This window comes from Lathamus discolor, chromosome 1 (assembly GCF_037157495.1).
Source record: "Lathamus discolor isolate bLatDis1 chromosome 1, bLatDis1.hap1, whole genome shotgun sequence".
In the NCBI taxonomy this organism is placed as follows: Eukaryota; Metazoa; Chordata; class Aves; order Psittaciformes; family Psittacidae; genus Lathamus; species Lathamus discolor.
This window is the reverse complement of record NC_088884.1, coordinates 155926532-155950939: the sequence shown is the minus strand read 5'-3', so window position 1 is coordinate 155950939 and position 24408 is coordinate 155926532. Positions and strand designations below refer to the sequence as shown.

The 24408-nt window shown below is 38.8% G+C and overlaps 1 protein-coding gene across 16 annotated transcripts in view; it reads left to right on the top strand.

Annotated features, from left to right (window-relative positions):
• Nucleotides 1–24408, top strand: part of ADD1 (adducin 1) — a 60800-nt gene that overhangs the window by 7145 nt on the left and 29247 nt on the right. For 15 of the 16 annotated variants that reach the window (XM_065660411.1, XM_065660370.1, XM_065660390.1 and 12 more), the window contains exons 2-3: nt 22799–23011; nt 23533–23695. In XM_065660411.1, coding sequence (XP_065516483.1) covers nt 22817–23011; nt 23533–23695 — 358 coding nt within the window. In that variant the 5' untranslated portion in view covers nt 22799–22816. Of the gene's footprint in view, nt 1–16149; nt 16170–22798; nt 23012–23532; nt 23696–24408 lie in introns of those variants that run through there. The other variant, XM_065660342.1, reaches the window with a different exon arrangement.

Below are 24408 nucleotides of genomic sequence, written 5' to 3'. Positions count from 1 at the left end.
GCTAAAGTATTGAAATAGCTGCTCTCCCAGTAGGCTAATATTTTTCTTGCTCTTTTATTCAGTCATTAACTTAAGTATAATATTTCTTGCTTGATACTGGAATAGTGGCAGTTATGCTAATTATTTTTAAGCATATATTAAAACAACCCCAGTCTTGTAAGATTGCATAATGAAAATACATGAATAGTTGGTTACTTAGGATATCCTGGGTTTATTTTTCACAGTGTCACCTACTTAAAGAGCTTAAGCGTGTTTCTGCATTCTCAGGTTTTCAGGGCATTAAGTCACTACTGCGTTCACATATGTTGTTGAAATATTTTAGTTCTGTAATAAGTTAACTATATTTTCAGTAATTCCTTATACCTCCAAGTCAAATGGGGGCAAATTATTGCATATTTTCAGTAGTGTACTTCATGGAGTCACTTAGAGAATGAGGCAAATGCCTCTCTTTAGTTGCAGACCTTCAGTCAGGATTAGACACCTTCCTAAGTAATGCTCTATTTGTTATCAGTGAGCAGTTTAAAGACCTGTTGTGATACCAAATACTTGATGATAGCAGGAAAAGGTGAGGTCATTCAGTCTGAAATTTGGTATTTGCAATTTGTACTACAATTTTGGATTATGCTGTTTAATCCTTAATTTGATGTGTTAATTGTTCATGAATAGGATAAATTCAGTTCATTTTCCTGAAATTGAAAGCTAAATTTATTTTTTCAAGGATTTGATGATTTGAGAGAGTAATCTGGTAATTTTCCCCTCCCTCTTCTCTGTTGCTATAGTAATCCTAAATTTGAACCTTGTTTCTGTAGACTTTTTTTTTCCTTCAAGCAAATTCTATAGTAGCTGTGCAGTGTATTCTCAAACCAAAATATTGATAATACAGTTTGTGTGGTTGCCTTTTTTCTTTTTCATTTGGATGTAACATCTGAGGTACAGATGCTGAAATGGAGCAGCCTTAACTTTTCTTCTCTTTCTAGCTCTGGGGAGACCTTGTGGCATTAATCTTTTCAATAGTTTTTTAGGCATGCATCATTTACAGGAAAAAAACAAACAAACAAAAAAAAGGCCCAACTACAACAACATAAGACCCAAACCCCCTCTGAATGTCATGAAAAGCTGTTTATAATTGTAACCGCAGAAGTGCACATTCGAATTGCAAAGGCCATATCTTAGTTTAGTATCCAAATTGTCTTGCAATTCCAGTTTTACAGCAGTGTTCAGGGCTTATTTGATTAGGTGCTTTCAGCCACTTCTGACATGGCTGAACTTTTGATACAGCAATAAATACAGGTAGTTCTGGCAAGTGTATAAAGTATTTGTTCTCTTACCAAATTTTGATTTTTATTTCATATGCAAGACAGTGGAGATGAAAGATCCAACAATGTTAATAGCAAACTGAAGAAGAGCATCAGGAGTAAGCAGAAAACCTGAAAAAGACTTGTCCTGTCAGGAAGCATGGGGACCATGAAGTAAGACTAAAAATAATGTGGATACAGATGAAAGACTACATGAAAAATTTGTCTTGATTTTGAGTGAAGACAGTTTCAAACACATGTGCACTGGCAGATAGATCTTACTAAAGTGAGGTTGTAAGAATGGTTTCCATAAGGATAAAGTTGAACTTGCAGGATGCATATCAGGGATTTGTTTAAATTTAAAAAGAAAAGCTGTTCTATATGAAGGTAAGATGAAAATGGGGTATGAACAACAGAGGAAGACTTTGCTGGAGAAATTTAACATATCTTTCTGTAAGACACCTGACTTCTTAGAGAGGGTGCATAGTTAGAGCTGACCTCTGTTAACTTAGGAATCATATAATGTGTGATGTGATGCCATGTAAAAACTAAAGTGATGTTTCTGTGAAAATTGATTTGGAATGGTCACGGGGTGTGTCAAGTATGGATAGAACTGAATGACCAGAAGATGATGTATTGGAAATATCTTAGTAGTGGAATATGTCAAGGATCAGTTTCAAGATTTAGTATTTTCGTTAAAAACACTGATGTTTTCCTACTTCTTACGCCAGTCTCAATTTTTCTCATCAGTTGTCAAGTGTCATCAATACTAAAGTAGTTTTGCACAGAATGAAGTTGAGACCTTAGGACATGAGCAGTAGAAAAAGGAGTCATACTTAATAGCATTAAAAAAATTAAAATGTTCTTACAGCACTTGAGGATGACTAACCTATTAAAAGTCAGCAACTATGAAAAGTATTGGGATAACAAAAATACTGTTGTTGCACTACTAGTATTTTCCTTTAAAGAAGTGGTATTAGCATGTTTCTGGTACTGGTGAAAGTTTATCTGGAATATTTTGTCTAATACCTATCACCTGGCATCAGGTAAGAGTGTTTGGACTGGAAGAGGTGCAGGGACTGATTCCTGGAATGACAAAAGGAATGGAGAATTTGTTCTGTAAGGTGGACTCAGAATGTCTTGTTTGATCTGGGAAAACAAAGCATGAAAGAGGTTGTTCATAAGAATGAGTGAAACAACACAGGTGGATAAAAAGAGCTTCTTAAGCTTGAGGTACAGGAACAAATGGGTATAAACTATCCAAGAATAAATCTAGTCTGGAAATTAGAAAAGATGGTTCCTAAGCAACAGAGGCATAGAAGTCTGCAACTGCCTTCCCTTAGGAGCAGTGGAATAAGGCTGTCTTTAAGATGGAGCCGTTTAGCTTATATAAGGGGAGGGGGAGGGAATATAATGTAGTTTTCCACAGTACTTTGGGATTTGAACCCCTTAACCCAGAATAACTGTTTGTTCCCATGATTCCTGTCTTGTTGGTCAAAGATGATGCAGTCACTTTGACCAGATAGTGTCCAGATATCAGTGGGTGCGTAGGTAGTCTGTTTCTTGGACTAACAGACTAGTTCCATTCTGGGGTATATAAATGGATATAATAAATGTTAGAGAAGGACGTTAAATACTATTTCATGTAATGCGTTACATTGTATCTTATGTAGTGGATTTGTTTATGTTAAGAAACCCCAAACCAACACAGAATAATTCAGCAGAATTGATAATAAGCTCTGTATTGTTTTCTTCTCATGCTGTCCTGTATGTTAGAAGGAAGCTGCCCACAACACATGCACAGCTACTTCATTGTCTTCATATTTCTCTGAAAACTCTCCTTTGAGCTGTTTATAAAAAATTACAAGTTGGTGCAAGCTGAAGGGGTGATGTGGTGAAAACGCTGTGTACCAAGTTGCTGTGTATATTACCCTGCTGTTCCTGTATATTGCCCTAAGACTGTCCATCTAATAAGCTTGGAATGTAATTTTTTGAGGAAACATTGTGCTTGTGTTTGCAATAATATGTAATAGAAGATTGGTGGTTGATAAAGAAAAGGATTCTACTGCCTTCTTCCTGACAGAAGGATGCTAACTGGCAAATTGGGGGATTCATGTTGCCCGAGGTTACATTGTTTTTCTAATTTATTCAATTGTTAGGGCATGTTAAGTCGTGATTTAATTCCTGCTGAGGTATTTCAGACCCAGGAGGAAAGTTGTAAATGCTGATTTGTGCAATTGTTTCATCTATATCAGTAGCGAACATTACTGGATATGTTTTTTACACAAACAGAAATGGAGGCAGAAATACAGTATCTGCTTTATGTTTTCCTATTTTCTAACTCTGCCTTATTTGTCTGAATGTTCATAGTGAAAGCTTCATTTCTGGAAGGAAGTTCAAGCATGGAAAGTAGTTTGGTTGGGACAGGATAGAAATTTAATGATGTTTGAAAGGTTCCTTCCTGACTGTGCTTAATGTGCGTTATTGACTTCCCTTCAGCTGTTAGTTGAATTTCCTGTTGATTTTAGGTATAAATAATTGCCAAAGCAGTGTCTAGCCCTATGTGTGTGCTTGAACTGGATTTGTTTCCTTTACTCACAAGTTTTTTTTCCTTTATTCACAATGTTTTCAGAACTAATGTAGAAGACTGAGAGCTAGATCTTACTCTCTTAAATTGCTGTATTCACACATAATTATTAATATGAATGGTAAGTAATTGCATAGGCAAAACATCAATGACTTAAATGGCACTTTGCACATGTTTGTTAATGTTAGCTAAGTTACATCCCAAAATGGAATCTTTTGGGGAAAGTGTGACAGTTATAATTTTAAAAGCTGATAAATAATAGTTAATACTTTAAAGCTTGAGGGAGTGTTCACTGTTATATGAATATTGACTTAATTGTATTTCATCTGCTTTATTATTTAGATATTCTGTCATGTCATTTACTGTTAAACAGGTGTGAACTAGAGATAGTATAATATAATAAACCAAAAAAATCCAAAGTCTGAAACTGTTTGGCAATGGTCTCCAGAGAGTGGATGACTGAACAGATGTCATCTGGAAGCTCTTGCCAATGAGCAGAATATCTTTAGGAGTACTAGTATTTTGGAAGAATGTATTAATGTGCAGTAAGAAAACTGTACAAATTGATTAGCTTGACTTCTTGTTCTTAAAGTGTGTTTTTTTTCAACTGGATCGCATAGGATTTGTCATGGTAACTGAAAAGGAGTCACATTCAAGTAAATAAAGGTGTTGCATCGGATTGATAGAAATAGTAGAAAAAACTATTGAAAAGCTAAGCTGTTTGTTTTCTAATTTGCTTCATGAATATGACACTGGAAGCTTAGCAGTTTCCCCCTTCTTGTGAACTAGATAATTTGCTTAACTGAAAATACACAATTCAACACTGGAGAGAAGAAAAAGATTTCTGGCTTTATATGCATTTCTTAGTTTGGGTTTTTTTTTTTAATTAATTTATCTGTCAGAGTTTAATCTGAGTATTGCTCAGTTGTCTTAAAATGAAATCATCTTTCATGGTGTGGTCTAGAATAGCATCCCCTGTATGCGTGGCCTGTGCCTAGTTCTTCTGAAGGGGATGCCCAAACACAAAAGCTCGTTCACTCACTCCCCCACTTCTTGCCCTCCCCCTGCTCCTGGAGGGATGGGAAGGAGAATCGAAAGAATGCTACTCGCATGGGTTGAGATAAGAACAGTTTAGTAACTCAGGTATAACACAAATCACTACTGCTACCACCAATAATAATAATACTAAAGGAAATAACAAGGGAAGAAAATACAACACCTCAGCACCAGCCAACCGATAATTTGCCCCACTCCCCCCAGCCAAGCACCCACCTATCCCTCGTCCAGCCCTGCAGTCCACTAGCCCTTCCCAGTAACTCCCAGTTACCTCCCTGGGCATGACGTGCTGTGGTATGGAATACCTCTTTTAACAGTCTCTCAGAGCAGGAGAGGCTGTGTGCATTGTTCACACTCGTGAATAACCTGGGCAATAGTGTCCATTGCTAAGTCCACCCCTCGATCATGAGTCCATCTCTATGTTGCATCTCTGCCCTGATGGCCTGAAGTGGTTAAATAATGATGAGGATAGGTCAGGTATTATAATCCTCATAATGTGATGAACTGGAAAGAGTCAAACAATATGCATTTTAGCAGTCATTTACAAGGTCATACAGGTAGGAAGGGACATGTCACACCAAGGCAGGCTGAACATGGAGCCAGCACACAGCCAAGAGCAGAGGGGCTTCAGGACCTTCTCCACTCAACCACAGGGGATGGGACCACCATGGGACCCGGAGGAGATGATGCTGTCCCCAGCAGCGGGGTGCCCGGAGCAGGACGTGTCCCTACTGGTAAACCCAGGACAAGTCAATATTGGAATAATTTATATTTTCAGCAGCATATTCAGATCTGGCATTTTGATTATCTCATGTGAGAATAATGTCAACCTTTTTTAATATTTTGTCATATTAGCTGGTGGCACTCTTTTTTTTCTAAAGTAAATGTTCTAGGAGTTTGGGGTGGGTTTTTTTGTGCTGCACTGTGCCTCGTAAACACATCAAATATAAACTGTCTTATGAAGTAACGATGCATGTTGCCATGCAGTTTGACCATTGGAGGATGAATCAGAAAGATCGTACTTTCCCTGCTCCCCCAGAGAACAGCAAGCGTGTATTCTTTCCAAAATGTGTTGGATTAGATTAGCTTCCCTGTGAAAAATGTTAAGGAATAGTTGGTAGAGATGGTAGCAGCTGCACAGAACAAGTTTGCAACAAGGTGATAAAATACGGTGACCAGATGGTGGGCTGTCCAGGTTTTGTTTCCATTCATTTCTTCCTATTATGAAAGATCTGGAAAATGGAAACAAATTAAATTTGAGATAAATCTTATATAGGTTACTTAGAGGAGAGAAAGGAGGTTGAGGAAGACACAGAGAAAGGTCAGGGATAAGGTTGGTAAGACTCATAACTAAGAATCATTTGGATGTGTCAGTGAAATACATTGCTGTTGAGTGTCATGGAGTATTTTCATAAACCCGTCTGATTTTTAGTGATGCTCGCAGAGGTTCATGAGATGATGGGCAGGGAGGGGGAATTTAAAATATTTCCTGTTTGTTGTTAGCTGATACATCTCTGAAATTCTTTAGTAAGGTCTGGTAGTAATAGGAGGGAAAATCGTGGCCAAGTATGAGACAGGAGAGAAAGTTAACCTTAAGTTCAGAGAATATAGATGAGAAAAATCAAAGTAGAACATTAACATGAATTCAAACTGTAAGACCAGAAACAGTTTTAAAAATCTGGGTTACATCACACGGAGGATTTGTGTAGGATTTTTTAAGAAGAGTGGGGCTTAAATATGTGTAAAAAGTCACATTCTCTGTTAGGCCCTGGGACTTACTGCTGTGAGGTATTGTTACGGTTAAGAATTTAGCTGGGTGCAAAGTAAGGTTACACATTTTATGGTTTTAATACAAGGGATGTTTAAATGTATGTACATGGTGTAAAGTGTAAATCAATAAATCACTGCAAACGAGTGTGTGTGTGTTAGACAGCACTTTGGCCATGGTTAACCAGGATATTTGGAGACTTAAGCCATGGGTTTGATTGAGTTTGGCAATTTTTGCCCTTGTAGACAAAGTTTTGATGTTTCAAAAAAGGTATAAAATCCGAAGCTACCGATTTCTGGCTCCAAGATAGCTTAAGTTGAATGGCCTATATTTAATGTTAAAAATGGGGTAGTAAATGGCATTTATCATGTGGCCCTACAGACTACAGTTTTGTAGGGTTTCTGTTAGATTTCATAAGCATTGCATTGGGTGCTTTGTTACTGAACAACAAAGTGGGAATTGCTTGTGGCCTAATAATGCATTTAAGTGTGTGGACATCCTAGATCCTATTAGAATCCCTTCAGGACAGGAGCTTCTGTTGAACAGATCTGGTTACAGGTTTGTATGGGGGGACTTGTTTACAGGTTACCTCCCTGGTCTGTTATCCTGCTCCCAGCATGACCACACAAACAGTTGTGTAGGCTCAGCAATGTGGCCAATACAATGTGGGAATATCTGTTAAGGAAGAATTAGAAAACAGTACTGTGCTTGAGAAAACATTATATACTACAAAATGTGGAAACAGCCTTAAAGAGAAGATGTTTCTGCATATAAAATGATATGTTGTAAAAACAAATACCATAGTACGGCTCAAATGCAAGTGATTATTGTTTTCATTTCACACAGCTATTCTGCCCATCTCCTCAGAGAATTACGTACCAACTTCTGAGGTTTTGTTGGGATCAGCTGGACTTTGCATGGGTAGAAACTTTGCTGGCATGTATCCGATTTCATGCTGTTTGGGAAGTCACTGGGAACGCTGCGTTTAGAGTTCTGGCTTTGAGTACTGCACACATACCCCTGTGTTTTTCAATTTCTGATGCCAGTAGCCTTTCAATTAAACTGAAAGAACTGTACTTACATATTTCAGCAATATAACAGTGGCAGTAGGGGTTCTATTTTACAACTTGAGTTAGGAATGAAAGTACTTTGACAGTGTGGTGTGGGTTATTCAGGATCTTTGTCTGACTTCAGTTGATTTGATACAAATATGTATCCTTGATGTTCACTATTTTTACTTAAATTTCTGTTTCTGGGATTATAAGACCAGGGCTGGCTAGGTGTGATTTATTTTTTTTTTTTTTTTGGAGCACAGTGGGGAAAGGTCTCTGGTTACTTCTAGGCAAACATAAACAGTTGTGCTGAGTTTTTAGAAGGTTTCTGTCTATTGGTAATGTTGAAAGAGTACCTCTATGGATAGGAACTGCTTGGATAGGAGTCCAAGTAAAAATAATAAAGACAATATGATAGTCAGTGAAGTTGTATTTAGACAAGCAATAGTAAGACAGATATGTAGAAATGTTGTGGGTTTTTTACTATTAAGCTTCCAATGTATGTTAACTAAATAATCCTTGCCTAAAGATGTTAGTCTTTATGGATGAATAGTGTTCAGTTTAATCTGGAAATGTGGGTATGTGCAGAACAGGAGTCTCTCATGTTTTATACTGGGACTTGAATTCTAAGTGCAGAATTCTCAAAAGCATGATTTCAGTTTTGTTGTTTTGGTTTTAATTATGATTTTAGTATAGTTCTGTAAAACACTATAGCCATGCTAAACTGTTGTCACCTTTGGATATTTTGGTGTGCACCTCTGTCTTTAATGTTTGGGGCTGAACCTTAAGGGAGTAATTGTGTGCTTGAGACTGGTTCTCTCAAAGCTGTATGTGCCCTAGAATCTTTGGCTGGATGGCTGGAACCAGACTGAGAATGCAAATGCATCCAGCTTGGCCTCTTCAGTGCAAGCAGCCTTCATGAATAAACCGACTTTGTAACAGCAGTGCAGGAGTTGTTCTGTCAACTACATTGTGGTGTGTGAGGCCCTACAGCTATTCTAGTACTAGAGCAAGTATCAGGCTTGGAGTAATCCCTCTCTTCCTGCAACACAAGTGGAATCTTTTTGCCATGGTTTGTGCACATCCTTCTGTGTTTTGTGCGTTTGCCTTTATTCTGATGAATCTTCAATTGAATAACATATCTGTCTGGAGACTAGAATGGTCCTAGTTAAGAAATTAAGAAATAGGCCTAGCTGAAACTGAAAGAGTGGCCATGATTCTTGGAATGTTAAAGTCTGGGCTGCTATAGACAACTGTGTTTTTGAGAGTCTGAAATAACTTCACTAAAATGGCCATTAAACACTCTGTCTGCATGATTTACAGTGACTAGAAAAACTGGACTACTGCGTTTATTTCCAGATGTAATTCTGAAACCTGTAGGGCAAAGTAAATGACATCTTTTTGCCCCTGTCAGGTGGAAACAGTGAGAATCTTCAGCTGGAAGATAAGTCCTGGTTTGCATAATGTTAATTTATACAGCCATATTCAGTAGTGCGGTACTTGCCTGACAAGGGAGACAGCATAATAAGGAAGATGGTTTTCTCCTGGTGTTTCATCTGTTACTGCGTGGGTGTGTGTGACCCTTGAGGTTTACCCAGAAGTAGGAAACAGAACAGCATAATTTTGGGGTGGGGAGCACATTCACACTCCTCTGGGAAAAAGAAAAACAGAAATGAGCTGCTCTTAAAATAGAGTTCATGGGGGTTTCTTGACATACTATTTCCTAATATGGAACAAACAACAATCTGATACAGAAAGTTAATTCCAGTAACACTTTTATCCATAGATTGTGTCTTTCATGTGTAGATTAAAGTTGTCAAGAGCATTCTAAGAGACAGAAAAGAGAATGCTCTTGGGTTTCTTAACTGTGTAATGGGATGGGCTTTATCTTCCTGTTGCTTCTAAGATTGCTGTGAAATAGTGTTAATATCGTTTATGCAGGGTATGCATTTTAAACACTGTCCAGGAATCTTCAGTGTAGGGTAGATAAAAGAGGGTGTAAACCACTTTTTCTTCCGAAATTTTTCGTCTTCCTGAAGGATTTACAAATGCCTGATTAACCACCATGGAAAGGAGTTCCTGAATTTGAGTAAGCCTAGCTGTTAGCTGTCTAATTTGGGAGTGGAATGATGATACATATGTGAGGCTCATGTTTCAAAGCTGGTTTTATGTGCAAGTGCAGTATAAAATCTTACGTGGAAGGTTTATGTCAAAATTAATACTGAGGCTTGCATCCTCCAAAGATACTTGTTTCCAGCTGCGTACAGGATTTTGAAATCCTGTCCGATTTTATTGTGTCAAGAGACTAAATTGTTTTCATAACTTATTCAGATTTCCATCCTTCCCTCCTTCCCCCATCAGAAGTTGGAAGTCCTATAGAAGAACTGGGGGTGCCTCCTGGAAAAGCCACAGCTGAACGTGAAAGAGAAATTAATGAAAAATTCAACATCTCTGCTGCGTTCATTTGCCTGATTCAAGTCTAATTGAAACCTCCAGTCCTGCACCTCATTTTGTGTACCTTGATTCACTCTCTTGTAGCTCAGACTGGTAACACACCCATCAACATTGTTTGTACTGCTTACATATCAAGCTTGCTGGTTCCAGCATAATGCCTGCACACTCTCTAATCACTGAGCCATTTCTGAGTTATTTGGAAATAATTCATGCATCTAGTCATGAATATTCAGGTTAGTTCCATCTCAACAATCTCAACCAACAAGTCTCATAATAATAGGGTATTTTTTTCTTGTGCGGCATTTGCTGTAGGATCTCCAAAGTTATAGGTATATTAATCATGAATTTGTCAAGAAACATTAAGTTCACCTTGTGGCTCTGTTGCCAAGTGGTGACACACTGTTGCCCAGCCACTTCATCCTCCTTTTTGTGATTTTGTTATCTTATTATAATATATAAGGCACATACTGATGCTTTATTCCAGTGTGGAAAGCAAAACTGATAGGCTATTCACTTCTGGTTTGCCCTTGCTCCAGTGAGAATGTCTTGTCTCCAGATCGCCACATCAGGATGTATAAGAGCTTAGGTATGAGCGGTTATTAAGGTTTAATCAGTTCTGGTGAATGAACAAGTTGTACTAGAAGACTTCTGTATTGCAGCCCTTTTTGCAGAACTGTTTTATAAATCCCTAAGATCTGTTTACACAGCGGAAAATATAAAAGCATAATCTGATAATTCATGATCTTGATTTTTAGCATTGTAGTTTCTTAGGACATTTCCTTGATTAAAAAAAAAAAAAAAACCCAAGACTTCTGTGTTTACTTGTTTAACTCCAGTAAGTCTAATCTCCACATTTAGATGTCTTGTGGTTAAAAACTATAGAATCTTTTCCTACTCCCCTCTTTAAACATTCCACTTTCAGCCTCTTGATGAACAGTAAATGAAAGTTTCTTCTTTAGGTATGGCCTTTTCCATACTGGAGGTGAGATTGAGAAGTGGTACCTTGGTGTTTGTTCATACATGTTCATAGAAAATTTGGAGGGATTGCGGGCATCCCATCTCTGCTGTTACTGGTCTGTGGGATTCATAGGCTGTGAAGTGTGGAGTTGTCCTTCACAGACTGTCATAATTTCTATGGGTGACTTGAACCCTTGGAATACAGTGCATTTAAATTGCTCTGACATTGTCAGTGCAGTTATATTTGAAACTAAAATGGTTTGATCTCTAAGTTTTGGGTTTGGGTTTATTTTTTAATCTAATCAGTTTCAGGGTTTATCCCAGGAAATCTTTCATTCCAGAGGGTAGTACCCAAATGAGAAAGTCAACAGATTCTTCATTCTAGGTTCAAGGGTCTTTTCAGCATTTAACCTGAATTAACTTTAAAAAAGCCCAAATCAAACCCATAAAATGGCTCTCTTTATACTTGCATAAAGTGAAATTGTAGCTTTAAGAAGTCTAGGGCAGTGTTTGTACTATTTGTGTATAACTGAAGGGTGAAAGAAAAGATTCTGTAACTACTTTCATCTCCCCTCTAAAAAAGTAAATGCACAAAACATCTGACATTTGTGGAAGAGGCTATTTTTGCAGAGTAGTGCAAAGGGTTAAATGACATTGTTCTGTTCATTGCCAGCGCCTTTCAGAAATCTCATCTCTCGCTATTGAAAATAACTGGAACCTGGCCAAAATGGGGCCACTTTGCGTCTGCACTGCTGCGTTTCAGTTGATCCTTTATGCATCATGATATTAATATTTTAGATGGGAATACTTTAAAGTTACAGAAATTTCTTGCATTTTTGAAGTATGAGGGAAGTATCTATCCCTGTTCAAAAAGGAGTTTTAATTCTTTCTGTCATTTGTAGGAGCGTTTGTTATTCAGAGGAGTGCTTTTTGAAAGCATTGAATCTGAACAGCTTCAACAGTAGTTAACATTAAAGATATTTTGAATTTGAAACATAAGATTTTTGGTTTCTTATATCTGTGATAAGTATTGGGTATGTGGGTGGGGCCTTTGGCTTGTTTGGCTATTTCCCCAGGCACTGATTCTGGTAGAAAACCCTCACAAACCTTTTGATAAAGGTGGATTTTCGTGTCTAATTTTAGAATGTATCCTCCCTTTTATTTAAAAGAGGGGTAGAGCCATCAGAAAATATTGGTTGTAAAGCCTTATAGGAAAAGTGAAACAATGCTACTATGGTCATATTGCATAGAGAAGGGGCTTTGTTCATTCTGCTTTTTTTGTTGAACCTTGAGATCAAAAGGAAATCTTGAGGAAAGAAGAAAGCTTCTCTTTCTTTGTACCTTTCCTATAGACGACTTGCAAGTCATACTGTGTCCTGCATTCAAATGAGTTCTGGAGTTTTCTGCCTTCTGGTAAAGCTGCTTATAAACTCCACAGTTCTCATGCAGCACCACAGCCTTCCCACAGAGCCTGTCTGTGTGCAGTTCCTCTTTGACCTGCTGTGTCAGAAGCATCCCCAAGTTTACAATGGACAGTGCTAAACGTTGTCCTTGGTTGTAGGTCCTGACCTACTTCTCATTTCTGTCCAAACCCACTGGTGCAACCAGTGCGTGTCTGCCTGAACTTGCCGTTTGTGAAGCAGCAGCAGACTCCTCTTGGGTAAGTGCTACCTCTCTATCAGCAGATGGCTTTCCTTCCTGGGGACTGTGTGGAATGTATTGTTTCCTAGGAAAACCTGACTTCAAATGCATGTATGTGAAAATCATGGAAATTTCCTCACCTGATTTTTATTATTGTCCAATTAAACATGTAATTCTGCTTAGGTCAGTTTTGGTTCATTCCTTAAGAAATCAATGTGTGCATTTGTGTTTTCGCACAAATCCAGTGTTGGAATTAAGAGTCTAGCAGCTTTTATAACTTCAGTTCGAGGCCAGTGTTCATTTTTGGGTCAAACATGCTGATCAGTTTGTCTCAAGCTTTCTAAATGCTTGTTGGATAAAGCTGGGGCCCTGCCCTTGGGAAGCTGGTGATCTGATTTAACCTGTGCTGTGAGGTCAGAAACCTGTGGGCACTGGCTTATTGGAGTGTTTGCTGGGAGGCTTTGAAAGTGCATGCAGGTTCACAGAAACCTAAAAATAAGCAGTATTTGGGTTAACCCTCTTTATTTGTATTGTACTCATGACCCTCATGGCAAAAATAAGTGTACATTAATTTTCAGTACTGCTGCCACCATCCATGAATATTAATAATGGAGAAATATTTGTATTTTATATTGTCTTGGCCTCAGATATGTTCTGCACAATTAGAAGGTGAAAATGAATATTAGTGACTTGACTCATTCTTGTGTAGGGCTAAATGGTGTGTGTGTAGCTGAGTCTGTGATGGAATTTAATGTACCAATAAAGCAAGCTGGAAAAAATACTCATCACCAGTGTTTACTGTTGACCAGATCTTAGAGCTTTGTCAATAAGGCAAAGAGACACCATCTCTAGTGCAGCCTTTTATATTTTATGGGCTGTTTAACTTAACTTTTAAAAACATCAACCTAAGCAATTCAGTAAGATACATCCTACCTGGTCTGATGGAAAATTTGTCCTAATTGCAATTGGGTCTGATCGATGTGACCTGAGCACAAGTTAAGGAGGAAATTTGGTATCATCTCTGAGTACTGAGGCTGAAGAGTTGGGGTTGGTTGTTTAGCCTGGAGAAGAGAAGGTTCCAGGGGCACCTTACGGAAGTAGGGCAGAGGGACTGGCTTTGAACTGAAAGAGGGTAGATTTAGATTATGTGTTAGGAAGTTCTTCCCTGTGCTGAGGCACTGGCAGAGGGTGCCTGGAGGTGCTGTGGCTGCCTCATCCCTGGCAGTGTTCAAGGCCAGGTTGGACGGGACTTGGAGCAGCCTGATCTGGAGGAAGGTGTCCCTTGGAACTGGATGAGGTTTAAGGTCCCTCCCAACCTAAACCATTATGTGATTCTGTGATACAATTCCATTTGTGCCTTCTGTCTGACATTCAGTCTCCAGCTGTCACCAACCTACAGCACAGGAAGGTGCTATTTTAAAAAAAAGTGCTAGAATACTAGAAGTGCTTTGGAAGCTGCAGATAACACGAGCATATTGTCATACTGTGCATATGAAACTTGTTTTTCCCAAAGCGTGATGGGCAGGTTCATAGGTCGCAGAAGTGGATAGGACTCTGAGCTCGGTACAGGCAGTCAAAGCTATTCTGGAAGTTGGGTTAAAACCTGTGTTTTATAAATATTTTCAAAGCCGGGTTATTGAGTCAGTATTGTGTATATATGTAGTTAGGAAACTTCCATCTCCATTCAAGGGCAAATGTGTCTGATACTCACTCCTGGGTGCTAAACTCTCTATACTTTTGTTAGCAGGAGTGAAGGGCCCTGTCACTTCTGTGACCAGTTAACCTTTCTGGTTAACCAAACAGGTTAAACTACTGATCCCTACAAATTAGTCTTCTGTTCTGTGGACCATTTTTGTAGTCTTTCCTTGAACTCTGATATTTCATATGTGGTTTTTTGTTTGTGTTTTTTTTTTTTTTTTTAATACATGTACATGAGAACCAGAAAGAATATTTTAATAGAGTCAAAGTTATGGAAGGTAACTTTGCTGCTTGATAGTCTTGGTTTTATTTTACTGTTACGCTAGATCACTTTGGCACAGCATAGTCTTTTCAATTGCTACAGAGTGATCTATGCCAGCTCCTGAATTCAGTTCCGATCTTGTCTTTTCAGCACTGGGTAATTCTGGCTTCATTTTGTCTCTGGTTGTAGTCCTTTGCCTTAACTGTGTTAAATTGAGTATTGTGATATTACACTATTAATTATGCAATTGTGGTTTTTATTTGAGAAGCTTATTTGAATTGAAACTCAAATTTCAGAAATAAAATTGCAGGCAAATCTTCTGTGGTATTTGGCAGATTTTTATTTGGCATGGTAATCACAAGGACGCATTTTGGGGGCTCATTTAAGTCTGGGTTCAACATGCAGGTTTCACTCTCAGTGTTGGAGCAACTTCATAAAATAAATTTATCTGAAAGCCATGATACTGCTCTGAACTGTATGCCAAAGTCCATGTTTTTCAGTGAACTGTAGAGTTATTCTAGGGGCTAATAAACACCAAACTAGTGGATAGGAAAAGTGTCTCCGTTGCCTTTTCCATCTGTGACTGTTGGTGCTCCTTTGGTAAGAAGCAGTGAAGAATACATGATGGTTTGCAGAGTTCATACTTCTGTATAGCACATGGGGAAATGCAGAAGACAGTGGTGAAATTCCTGGCTTATCATTTGCATGCAACATTGGTGAAGCTCATGGGATTTCAGCAGAAAAGTTTCAGGTGTCTGTGGCTTAAGATACAGATTCCTTGATTTTTCTTTTCCTCCTGATTTACTGTAGATTATTCTTCCTGTTGTAGATACAGGATCCTTAATTTTTCTGTACAGTCAGAGGATGCCAGTTAAGGAAAGACTTATAAATCTGAGAATATGGTCTTAATGAAACATTTTTTCTTGATGAACATTGGTTCTTTAAACAAAGAAAATTGCTGCTTTTCTCTTTGGCAGTTGGAAGGCAGCTTGATATTTTATAAGGTAAAAGGCATGTAGCAACTGCTGTTTTGACAGTTCTGTTACATAGATTCTTGCCCTTTATAAATAGTTGAACTTTAGGTCTAATTTAAAGCAGATTTCTAGCTTTATTCTTTGTTCTTAACTGTTTTCAGAGATTTTTTTTTAAATGTAAGTATCGGATGTAATAAGAGAACAAATGTTGATGAGCTTCAATACACAAGTGATACTGTGTCCTTAAACCTGTTACTAATGTTCACTCTTTTGTATGGTTTGAGGTCTCAAGTTTACCCAAATAAATTCTTGCTGGTTCTTCATATAACCTGGTGATCACTCGGCCCACTGTGCGAGGCCGCAGATTTCAGTGTTTGGAGAAGGTGAATTAGGAAATAATTGCTTACAGAGTATGTGCATTTCAGGTAAGGTTTGGGGACTTGGTGTGTTTTCCCCCTCACCCTCCTTTTTCTTGTTCTCCAACACAAGTTTGTTTCTTGAAGTACTCTCATAGATCCCAATGCATGATATTACACAGATAAACTTATTGTTGGATTTCTCTACATCTTTAAGAGCCCAGTATTTAGCTTGCAGCATCTCTGTGAATAAAGATGATGGTGCCTGCAGTCAGTACAAGATAAATAACTGTTCTTGTTCGTGAAATAGTCTCTTCCTGCTCAAAAACAAAGAGCAGAGGAAACTCTGAAGATGTGTGAGCTAGGAACATTTGCTAAAAAATAATGTAATTGTTCATGATGTCAAGTACGTTGTCTAGTAAGTAGTACAGTCATGATTTACTTTCTTTGTTCCTAGGCTTCCTGAGATAGTGCCAGCTTTTCCTTTTAAAAGTTCAGTAGGAAACATTTGAAATAGCAGGAACAAATCCAGTGTCAGTGGTGCCAAAATGTCCTCACTGGAAATGATGGAAATTGCAGTGCAAATTATAAATGATTCCTGTATTACAAAGTGTATTATTATTTTTCATGGAGCAAGTTTGTTGATCTTACTGTAAAGTAAAGGAAAATGAGAAGAAATACAGAAAGTACCAGAATATTGAGTGAAGTGGTAACAGTGCAAATTTATAAACAGGTTTGTTTTCCAAATACCAAGTGATAATGAAACCTTGTTTTCTATAGACAGATGTTCTCCTTCCTTACCACCTCAATTTCCACGTGAGCTCTGTCTTTTCACAGTGGCTCAGTTACCTCTTGGGTTTCTTGCTCCACCACCCCAGTGCTGCCCAGCCTTTTCCTTCCCTCTTCCTCCCTGCAAGTTATTACAAAACAAAACCAACCTTTAAAGGATTGCAGAAATTAATTTTTTCCAAAAAACGTAGTTATTCACTGTCTTTACCTGTGTAAATTTAACTATCTGTGTGTCAACTAGCTCTCCAGATTGTGTACTGAGGAATGTTGAACTGTTTAAAAATTGAGATTTTTCTGCTTTCTGGATGTTAATGTGAAGTTTTGTGGTATTCATGTTCTAGAACTTTCTTCTTTTGTTCAACCTAACTCTGTAGCGCTACTTCCTCTGAGGTGAATCCTGTGATGAAACTCTTGTGTTAGATGAGGATGGGGAAGAAGGGGAGCTTGAAAATTTAAAGTAACCTGAAATATTAATGCTAACTTCAGAATGTTCTTTGTAAACAATGCGCAGTATCTGTAAAAGCATTATAAATTTTATAAAGCTAATTTCCTGGCACAAAATATATCTCATGAACAACCTATGTATAGTACTTGAATACACATACGCCTGCCCCGTGATAAACACGATGCGCTGTGAGTTGGCTTGGCGGCTCTCATTTGATGTGGTGCTTGATTTAAATTTCTAGTGTTTATATGTACGTACATATTGGAAGGATGGATCTCCAGCTGCTATAAGGCGTGACTCGGCTTTTATGTAAGATTGACTTGATTTCTGCACGCCCCCCCTTTCCCCTCTCCCCCCAGTAATGGGTGCTGTTCCCTCTGACTGCCTCTGTATTTGAAACCAGCAGATTCTCAGAGAAGGGCTTCTTACGCTCTTACATTTTCCCGCCGCAGCTTTTTCAGTTAAGGGTGTGGCTTTTCCTGACACAGTTGTGTTAGAACAGGCTCTCATGTAAAACCGCTTATCATGGCAAAAAGTCCTTTGGCACCACAGCTTATCTCACTTGGGGGCTGCGGTACCCTGCATCGGAAAGGAACTGTCTTTGCTGAAGAGTTGTGGGTGTGAAGACAGTCTTTATTTTTCCCTTTTTTTATTGCCTGGGCAGCCTGTTGTGATTTTCAGTGTGACTTTCCAGTTTATAGAACCCTTGGCCGTTGTGTGCCTTCAGCTTAAGTGTTCAGATTCCTTTTTTATTTATTGGTATCCATATTACTGAAGCTCTTTGGGCGTTCCTCATGCCTTACTGCCAAAGGGTTGTCTGAGGAAACTCGGAAATAAATTTCAATGGCTTGTGCACAATGTTGTCAAACATACAAGTTTCTAATTCAAGACTGAATACTTTTCTCATCAGTAGCTGACAGCCATAAAAATAAACACAGTTATGTTAGAACAGTTAATTACTAGACCTTGGGTGGGGGGAATGCCATTAAGTTGTGTATCTATGAAACTGAGCTATGAAACTGATATTCAGCCTTAGATATAAAATGATCGCTTAATGTTAAACATCGAATTTTCTCTTAAGTCATTGCCACTACATAGCAGTGAATCAGTAATAGCTTCCCAGCAGCTGCTTGAATGCCATCTTACACGTGGGTAAAGGAGTAATACAACTTTGGCAAGACACTGTGATCCCATCTTAATGTTGCCTGTGCAGGCTGTTAGGGACCAGCTTCTTTCTAGTGTGAGTAAGAAACGGTGAAGAGAAGTAATTATGTATGTGATTCATTCTGAAATAGCTTTTGGTACTCTGAAAGTAAGATGGAATTAGTGCAAATATTTAAATGCAAAATGATGATTGCAGATGTGCATACATTCTTATTTAAATGAGACTGCACATACATGTCCTCAAGATGAGTGCGCCCTCAGCAAGTTTGCCGATGACACCAAGCTGTGTGGTTCGGTTGATACGCTGGAGGGAAGGGATGCCATCCAGAGGGACCTTGACACGCTTGTGAGGTGGGCTGATGCCAACCTTATGAAGTTCAACCATGACAAGTGCAAGGTCCTGCACCTGGGTCGGAGCAATCCCAGGCACAGCTACAGGTTGGGCAGAGAAGAGATTCAGAGCAGCGCTGCAGAGAAGGACTTGAGAGTGCTGGTCGATGAGGAAGTGAACATGAGCCAGCTTCAGTGTGCGCTCGCAGCCCAGAAAGCCAACCGTATCCTGGGCTGCATCAAAAGGAGCGTGACCAGCAGGTCGAAGGAGGTGATCCTGCCCCTCTGCTCTGCTCTTGTGAGACTTCACCTGGTGTATTGTGTGCAGTTCTGGTGTCCTCAACATAAAAAGGACATGGAACTGTTGGAACAAGTGCAGAGGAGGGCCACGAGGATGATCAGGGGACTGGAGCACCTCCCGTATGAAGACAGGCTGAGGAAGTTGGGGCTGTTCAGCCTGGAGAAGAGAAGGCTGCGTGGAGACCTCATAGCAGCCTTCCAGTACCTGAAGGGGGCTTATAAGGATGCTGGGGAGGGACACCTCACTAGGGACTGTAGTGACAGGACAAGTGGTAATGGGTTAAAACTTCAACAGGGGAAGTTCATGTTCAGATATAAGGAGGAAGTTCTTTCCTGTGAGGGTGGTGAGGCACTGGTACAGGTTGCCTGAAGAAGTGGTAAATGCTCCATCCCTGGCGGTGTTCAAGGCCGGCTTGGACAGAGCCTTGGGTGAGATGGTTTAGTGTGAGGTGTCCCTGCCCATGGCAGGGGGGTTGGAACTAGATGATCTTAAGGTCTTTTCCAACCCTAACTATTCTATGATTCTAAGATGCAACATTATACTTAAATATATCCTGGAAATGGAATGCTTCTGCAGGCAGGAGCAGGCTGTTGTTCTCTGCTGGGGGTGTTAAGCTCCAACTTGATAGTTTTCCCATGCTTTACTTTTAAGTAAATACACATGTAAGGCTATGCTCAACAGAATGCAGTGTAAATTCTGAGCTGCTTGAGCTGTTTGGTTTGTGGTTCTGTTTGTCTTTGCTTGAGGACTTGCCTTTGTACTGTTTCTGAACTCCCCGATTCCTTGTGATATGCAGAGAATGGGGAAGTTCAGACTTAGACTGGTCTGAGTGTGCTATTATTGCAAGAGGGTAAGCCGTACATTTGGATCTGCAAACTGTCATCTTTCAATAAAAAACAGGATGTAGAGCTTCATATAATAATAATGTAATATTAAGCTTAATATAGCTTAATGGAGTTCAGGAGAGGGGTTGTGGAAAGTGGTAGTGGGCTCTCAAAAGCATTTTTGATATAATGAAATGGCAGACGGTGCTGGCTGGAGAATGTGAGAAGGAGGAGAGCATAGAGGGGGTGTTAGGGATCTGAAGCTGCCAAAGGAGGAGTGGCTCCTTTCCTATAAATTCACTTGCTTAAAACTATATAGGTCTAATACCCTGAAAGGTTTTCCATGTGGATAAAAGCATTATTTCTTCTCACTATACCCTGTATTTATTCCTGGGTGGCAGAGAGCTGGTAATTAAGTTATAGTAATAAAGATGTGTGTATGTGCTTACTTTAAAAGGAAAAAAAGAGGGGGGGGGGAAATCCAACCCTGTCTTTTAAAGCCTAAACTGATTGGTTTAAAATGAAATCCTTTGAACAGTGCAGAGGTGTCTGTGTGTTTATTTAGCAACTCAGTGGGTGGAAATCAATGATCATCTAAAACTTGGGTGTCTCAAGTGCTTACATAGGTTTTGATAGTAGTATTCTCTTCTGCTGATTATGTTGAACTGTCTCAGTTTAGTGATTTGTTCATTCTGAAAAAGAAACCAGTTGAGTTTGAAACTTGTTTCTAATGCAAGATTAAAGAGGATGAGATTTGCTATTTCTGCGATCTTGAAGCAGGTATTTTTCTTCACTGCAATTATTTTGTTTAACATAATCTGCATTTTAAAATCCCTCATGTAAACTTGCCTTTTCTGTGTGCATCTGCATCTGAGGTGGTTTTAGCTAATAAATATGTGAGTAAATTCCCAATTAAATTAAAAGGAACAAGCAAGTACGGTTTAAGATGAATTACAAAGAAAAATCTAAAATTGCGAGAGACAAGTATCACTATTTACTAGTTGTAACATGCAGAAGACTGATGATCTTAAATGAAGATGTATACAATCTTTCCTACTGCATAGCAAAAAGAGTTGTAATGACTTGATAATATCAGCAGACTTTAATGGTATTTACCTTTGCAAAACTGAAGATAAGTAATAAAATCCACTGTTTAAATTGGGGCTCTCCTTACATTGTGAACACCAAATCTAAATGCGCAGGATTGAACTTAGTCTCATCTTACTGGGACAAGGAGCTGTATTCTGCCACTTGATTCTCTGTCTGTTTTTCCGCCTCCAGAAAAAGACCCACTAGGTTTTCTGGATTCATTTTCTTAGTAAAGTTGCTAAATGCTGTGAAGCAAGGGATTTCAACCATGCGTGTTTCATGTGTAATGTCAATAATTGCAGTTTGCTGAACTAGCAAGCCATTCAGAGTTAAATATTCTTAGTACAGTTCACTGAAGTACAGTTCGTGTTAGTGACATTTTGTTTAGTCGTGTACAACATGTAAAAAAATAAGAACTTTATGTCAGATGATCAGGAATCAGAGGTTTGAGTCTCGAGGTGTTGCAAGGGTGGCTTCATTATACTGGTTGCTTGCCAGTGGAAGGCTTCAAAAAAATCTTCTAAAAAGGATTTTGGAGTGAAAATTATAATACTGTGCCCAGAAAACTGGGATAGTGTTACACAAAAGGTTCTTGTGAGTGAAAGAACGATGTGTGTATGAGCAATACCAGCCGAATTTTCAGCCTTTCTAGTAGATACGTGCAGCTGCTGATTACAACAAACTGAAATGAACCCTGGCCAGTGGGTTGCGTTTGTGTGTGTGCTTTCCAGATTCCAAACCCCACATGCTAATGTAGTGATGTGCATGTTGTTGAATGAACCTAGAATAGGTATCTTTGTGAGAACTCTGCCTTAGGTTGCAGAGTCAGTATTTCTGAGTTTGTCTCCAGAAATACTTGTAATCTGAGCATGTTTTGGTGGGGCTGATTCTTCTTATTAATAAACATATGCAATATCCTATTTTCTGTAATGATTTTAATTCAGATGTATACAATATTCTTTTAATTATGTCCGATTTAACTTTTTAAGGAAAAAAGGAAAAACACAAGCAAACAAACAAAACAGTCACCACCAAACCCCCAAACCAAACCCAGTGAGTTTAAGCCTCATGTCTTGAACATCTCTGTCATTGCCTGTAAGAAGGTTTGAAGGGCTTCCATGCTTCTGAAAATCAAGCTGTGTAGATAGCTTGAGGAATTGGAGGTAGTTTAAATGGGAACTCTTGTGTTGGTTTACGTAGCATGTACGCATTGACTTGTCCTGTATGTTAGCCTAGTTTTCTAATCTTATATTTTTGTTATGTTTTTCTTTTTTTTTTCCCCTTCTGAAATATTGCTAACCCTTTGCACAAACATAGTTTCTGTGTTTGGGAAGCCACGCTAATTTTAGATGGAAGGGGGCCTACAAGCATGTTGGAAAAGGACTCTTCATCAGGGCCTGTAGCAATAGGACAAGGGGCTGTCTGTTTAAACTTAAACAGGGAAGGTTCAGGTTAGATAGAAGGAAGAAGTTCTTTACTGTGAGGGTGGTGAGACACTGGAACAGGTTGTCCAAAGAAGGGGTGAATGCTCCATCCCTGGTAGTGTTCAAAGCCAGGCTGGACAGAGCCTTGGGCAACATGGTCTGGTGTGGGATGTCCCTGACCGTGGCAAGGGGATTGGAACTGGATGATCTTAAGGTCCTTTCCAACCCTAACTATTCTATGGACTGTTATTCTGAAACAAGAAACACAAGTTCTTAATGGTTTCCTTGCTTGATTTATTTATTTATTTCTCCTCTCTGCCTCCTCTTCATAGGTTCCTTGAAACTGTGCTATGAATGGTGATTCTGGAGTGGGGGTGGTGACTTCACCACCCCCAACAACAGCCCCTCATAAGGAGAGGTATTTTGATCGAGTTGATGAAAATAATCCAGAGTATTTGAGAGAGAGGAATATGGCACCTGACCTTCGCCAGGATTTTAACATGATGGAACAGAAGAAGAGAGTCTCCATGATTCTTCAAAGCCCAGTAAGAAAAGAATGCTCTGTCTTCTAAGTTATACATTTATTATCCATATTTGTAGTATCCACATGGAATTGGAGAATTTTATGGTATCTTAGGTCCATTCAGTCTTTTTTCTGGTTGGCCTTTTTTCTAGAGTATCCTAATTATAGGGTAATTTTTCCTCATGTTATCTGGTTGAATTTTTATTCTCTTTTCTATTTCTTCTACGTTTCCTTTCATGTTTTATGTTCAAGTCCATCGTACATCCTGCTCCTTTTTCCAGAAATCCGTATTAGTAGGTTCAATGAGTTTTGGTGCTACTTGAAGAGAGAATGCTGGAATTTCCATTACAAACAAAATAAGTGACTTGTATCACTGGAGCTCCAGAAAGCAACATTTCCAAGTAACAGTGTGCACCCAGTACTTCTGCCCTGAGCTGTTTTTCAGAAGAGATGTAGGATGTTTCTAAGTGCTAAAGAGAAGCTGTGTATGAAAGGTTGAAGTTCATTTGAATTGCTTTATAACATGCAATGTACTCTTCCTAGGCTTTTTGTGAAGAACTGGAATCTATGATCCAGGAGCAGTTTAAGAAGGGGAAGAACCCAACTGGTTTACTGGCTTTACAGCAGATTGCAGATTTCATGACAACACATGTACCAAATGTCTACCCTGCAGCACCACAAGGTGGAATGGCTGCTTTAAACATGAGTGAGTGCACCTTAATTTGGAATAGTTCAATTCTTTTTTGTTTGAAAGGTTTAAAATGAAGACAGTGTGAGTGAAAAGTGCTGTGAAGTTCAAACACCATCCTGTTCTGCTTACAGGAGCATTGCAAACATGAAATGAATTGATTAGTTTCTAAATGCCACAGTGCTGTGTAGTGTGATTCATGTGTATAATTTATATCAAAAGCTATTTCAAGTATGTTATCTTAATTGAAAAGTAAGCCTGATAAGTCAGCACTAGTGAAAAAACCTTAAGATTTAAATATATTGCTAATATTTACCACATAGGTTGTCTGCAGGAAAATAAAACGTTCATCAGTAGTCTTGTAACAGTGAAAGTCTTTAGAAACTAATTGGTTTTGCTATTGAAGTGCTGTTTGCAGCTTTCTCCTGTGAAGTGAGGCTGTAGACAAGAACATAAGCAAGCAAAACAAGGAAAGAAAACAAAACCCAGAATGCGTGAATGCATGTACACACAGGTTTTGTGTTAAGATAATATAAATTCTTGCTGTGCTCCAAAATAAATCTGTTCAGACTGTAACATGGCCTGGTTCTGCTTTGTCACAGTTACTTTTAACCACATTTCTGATTACACTGTAACTAGAACTATAGTATTTTTAATTATTTACCATAATCCTCCTCTCTAGCTTGTACTTAATTGTGCCTAATTAAATGAATCTGTGTGTATCTTTTTAG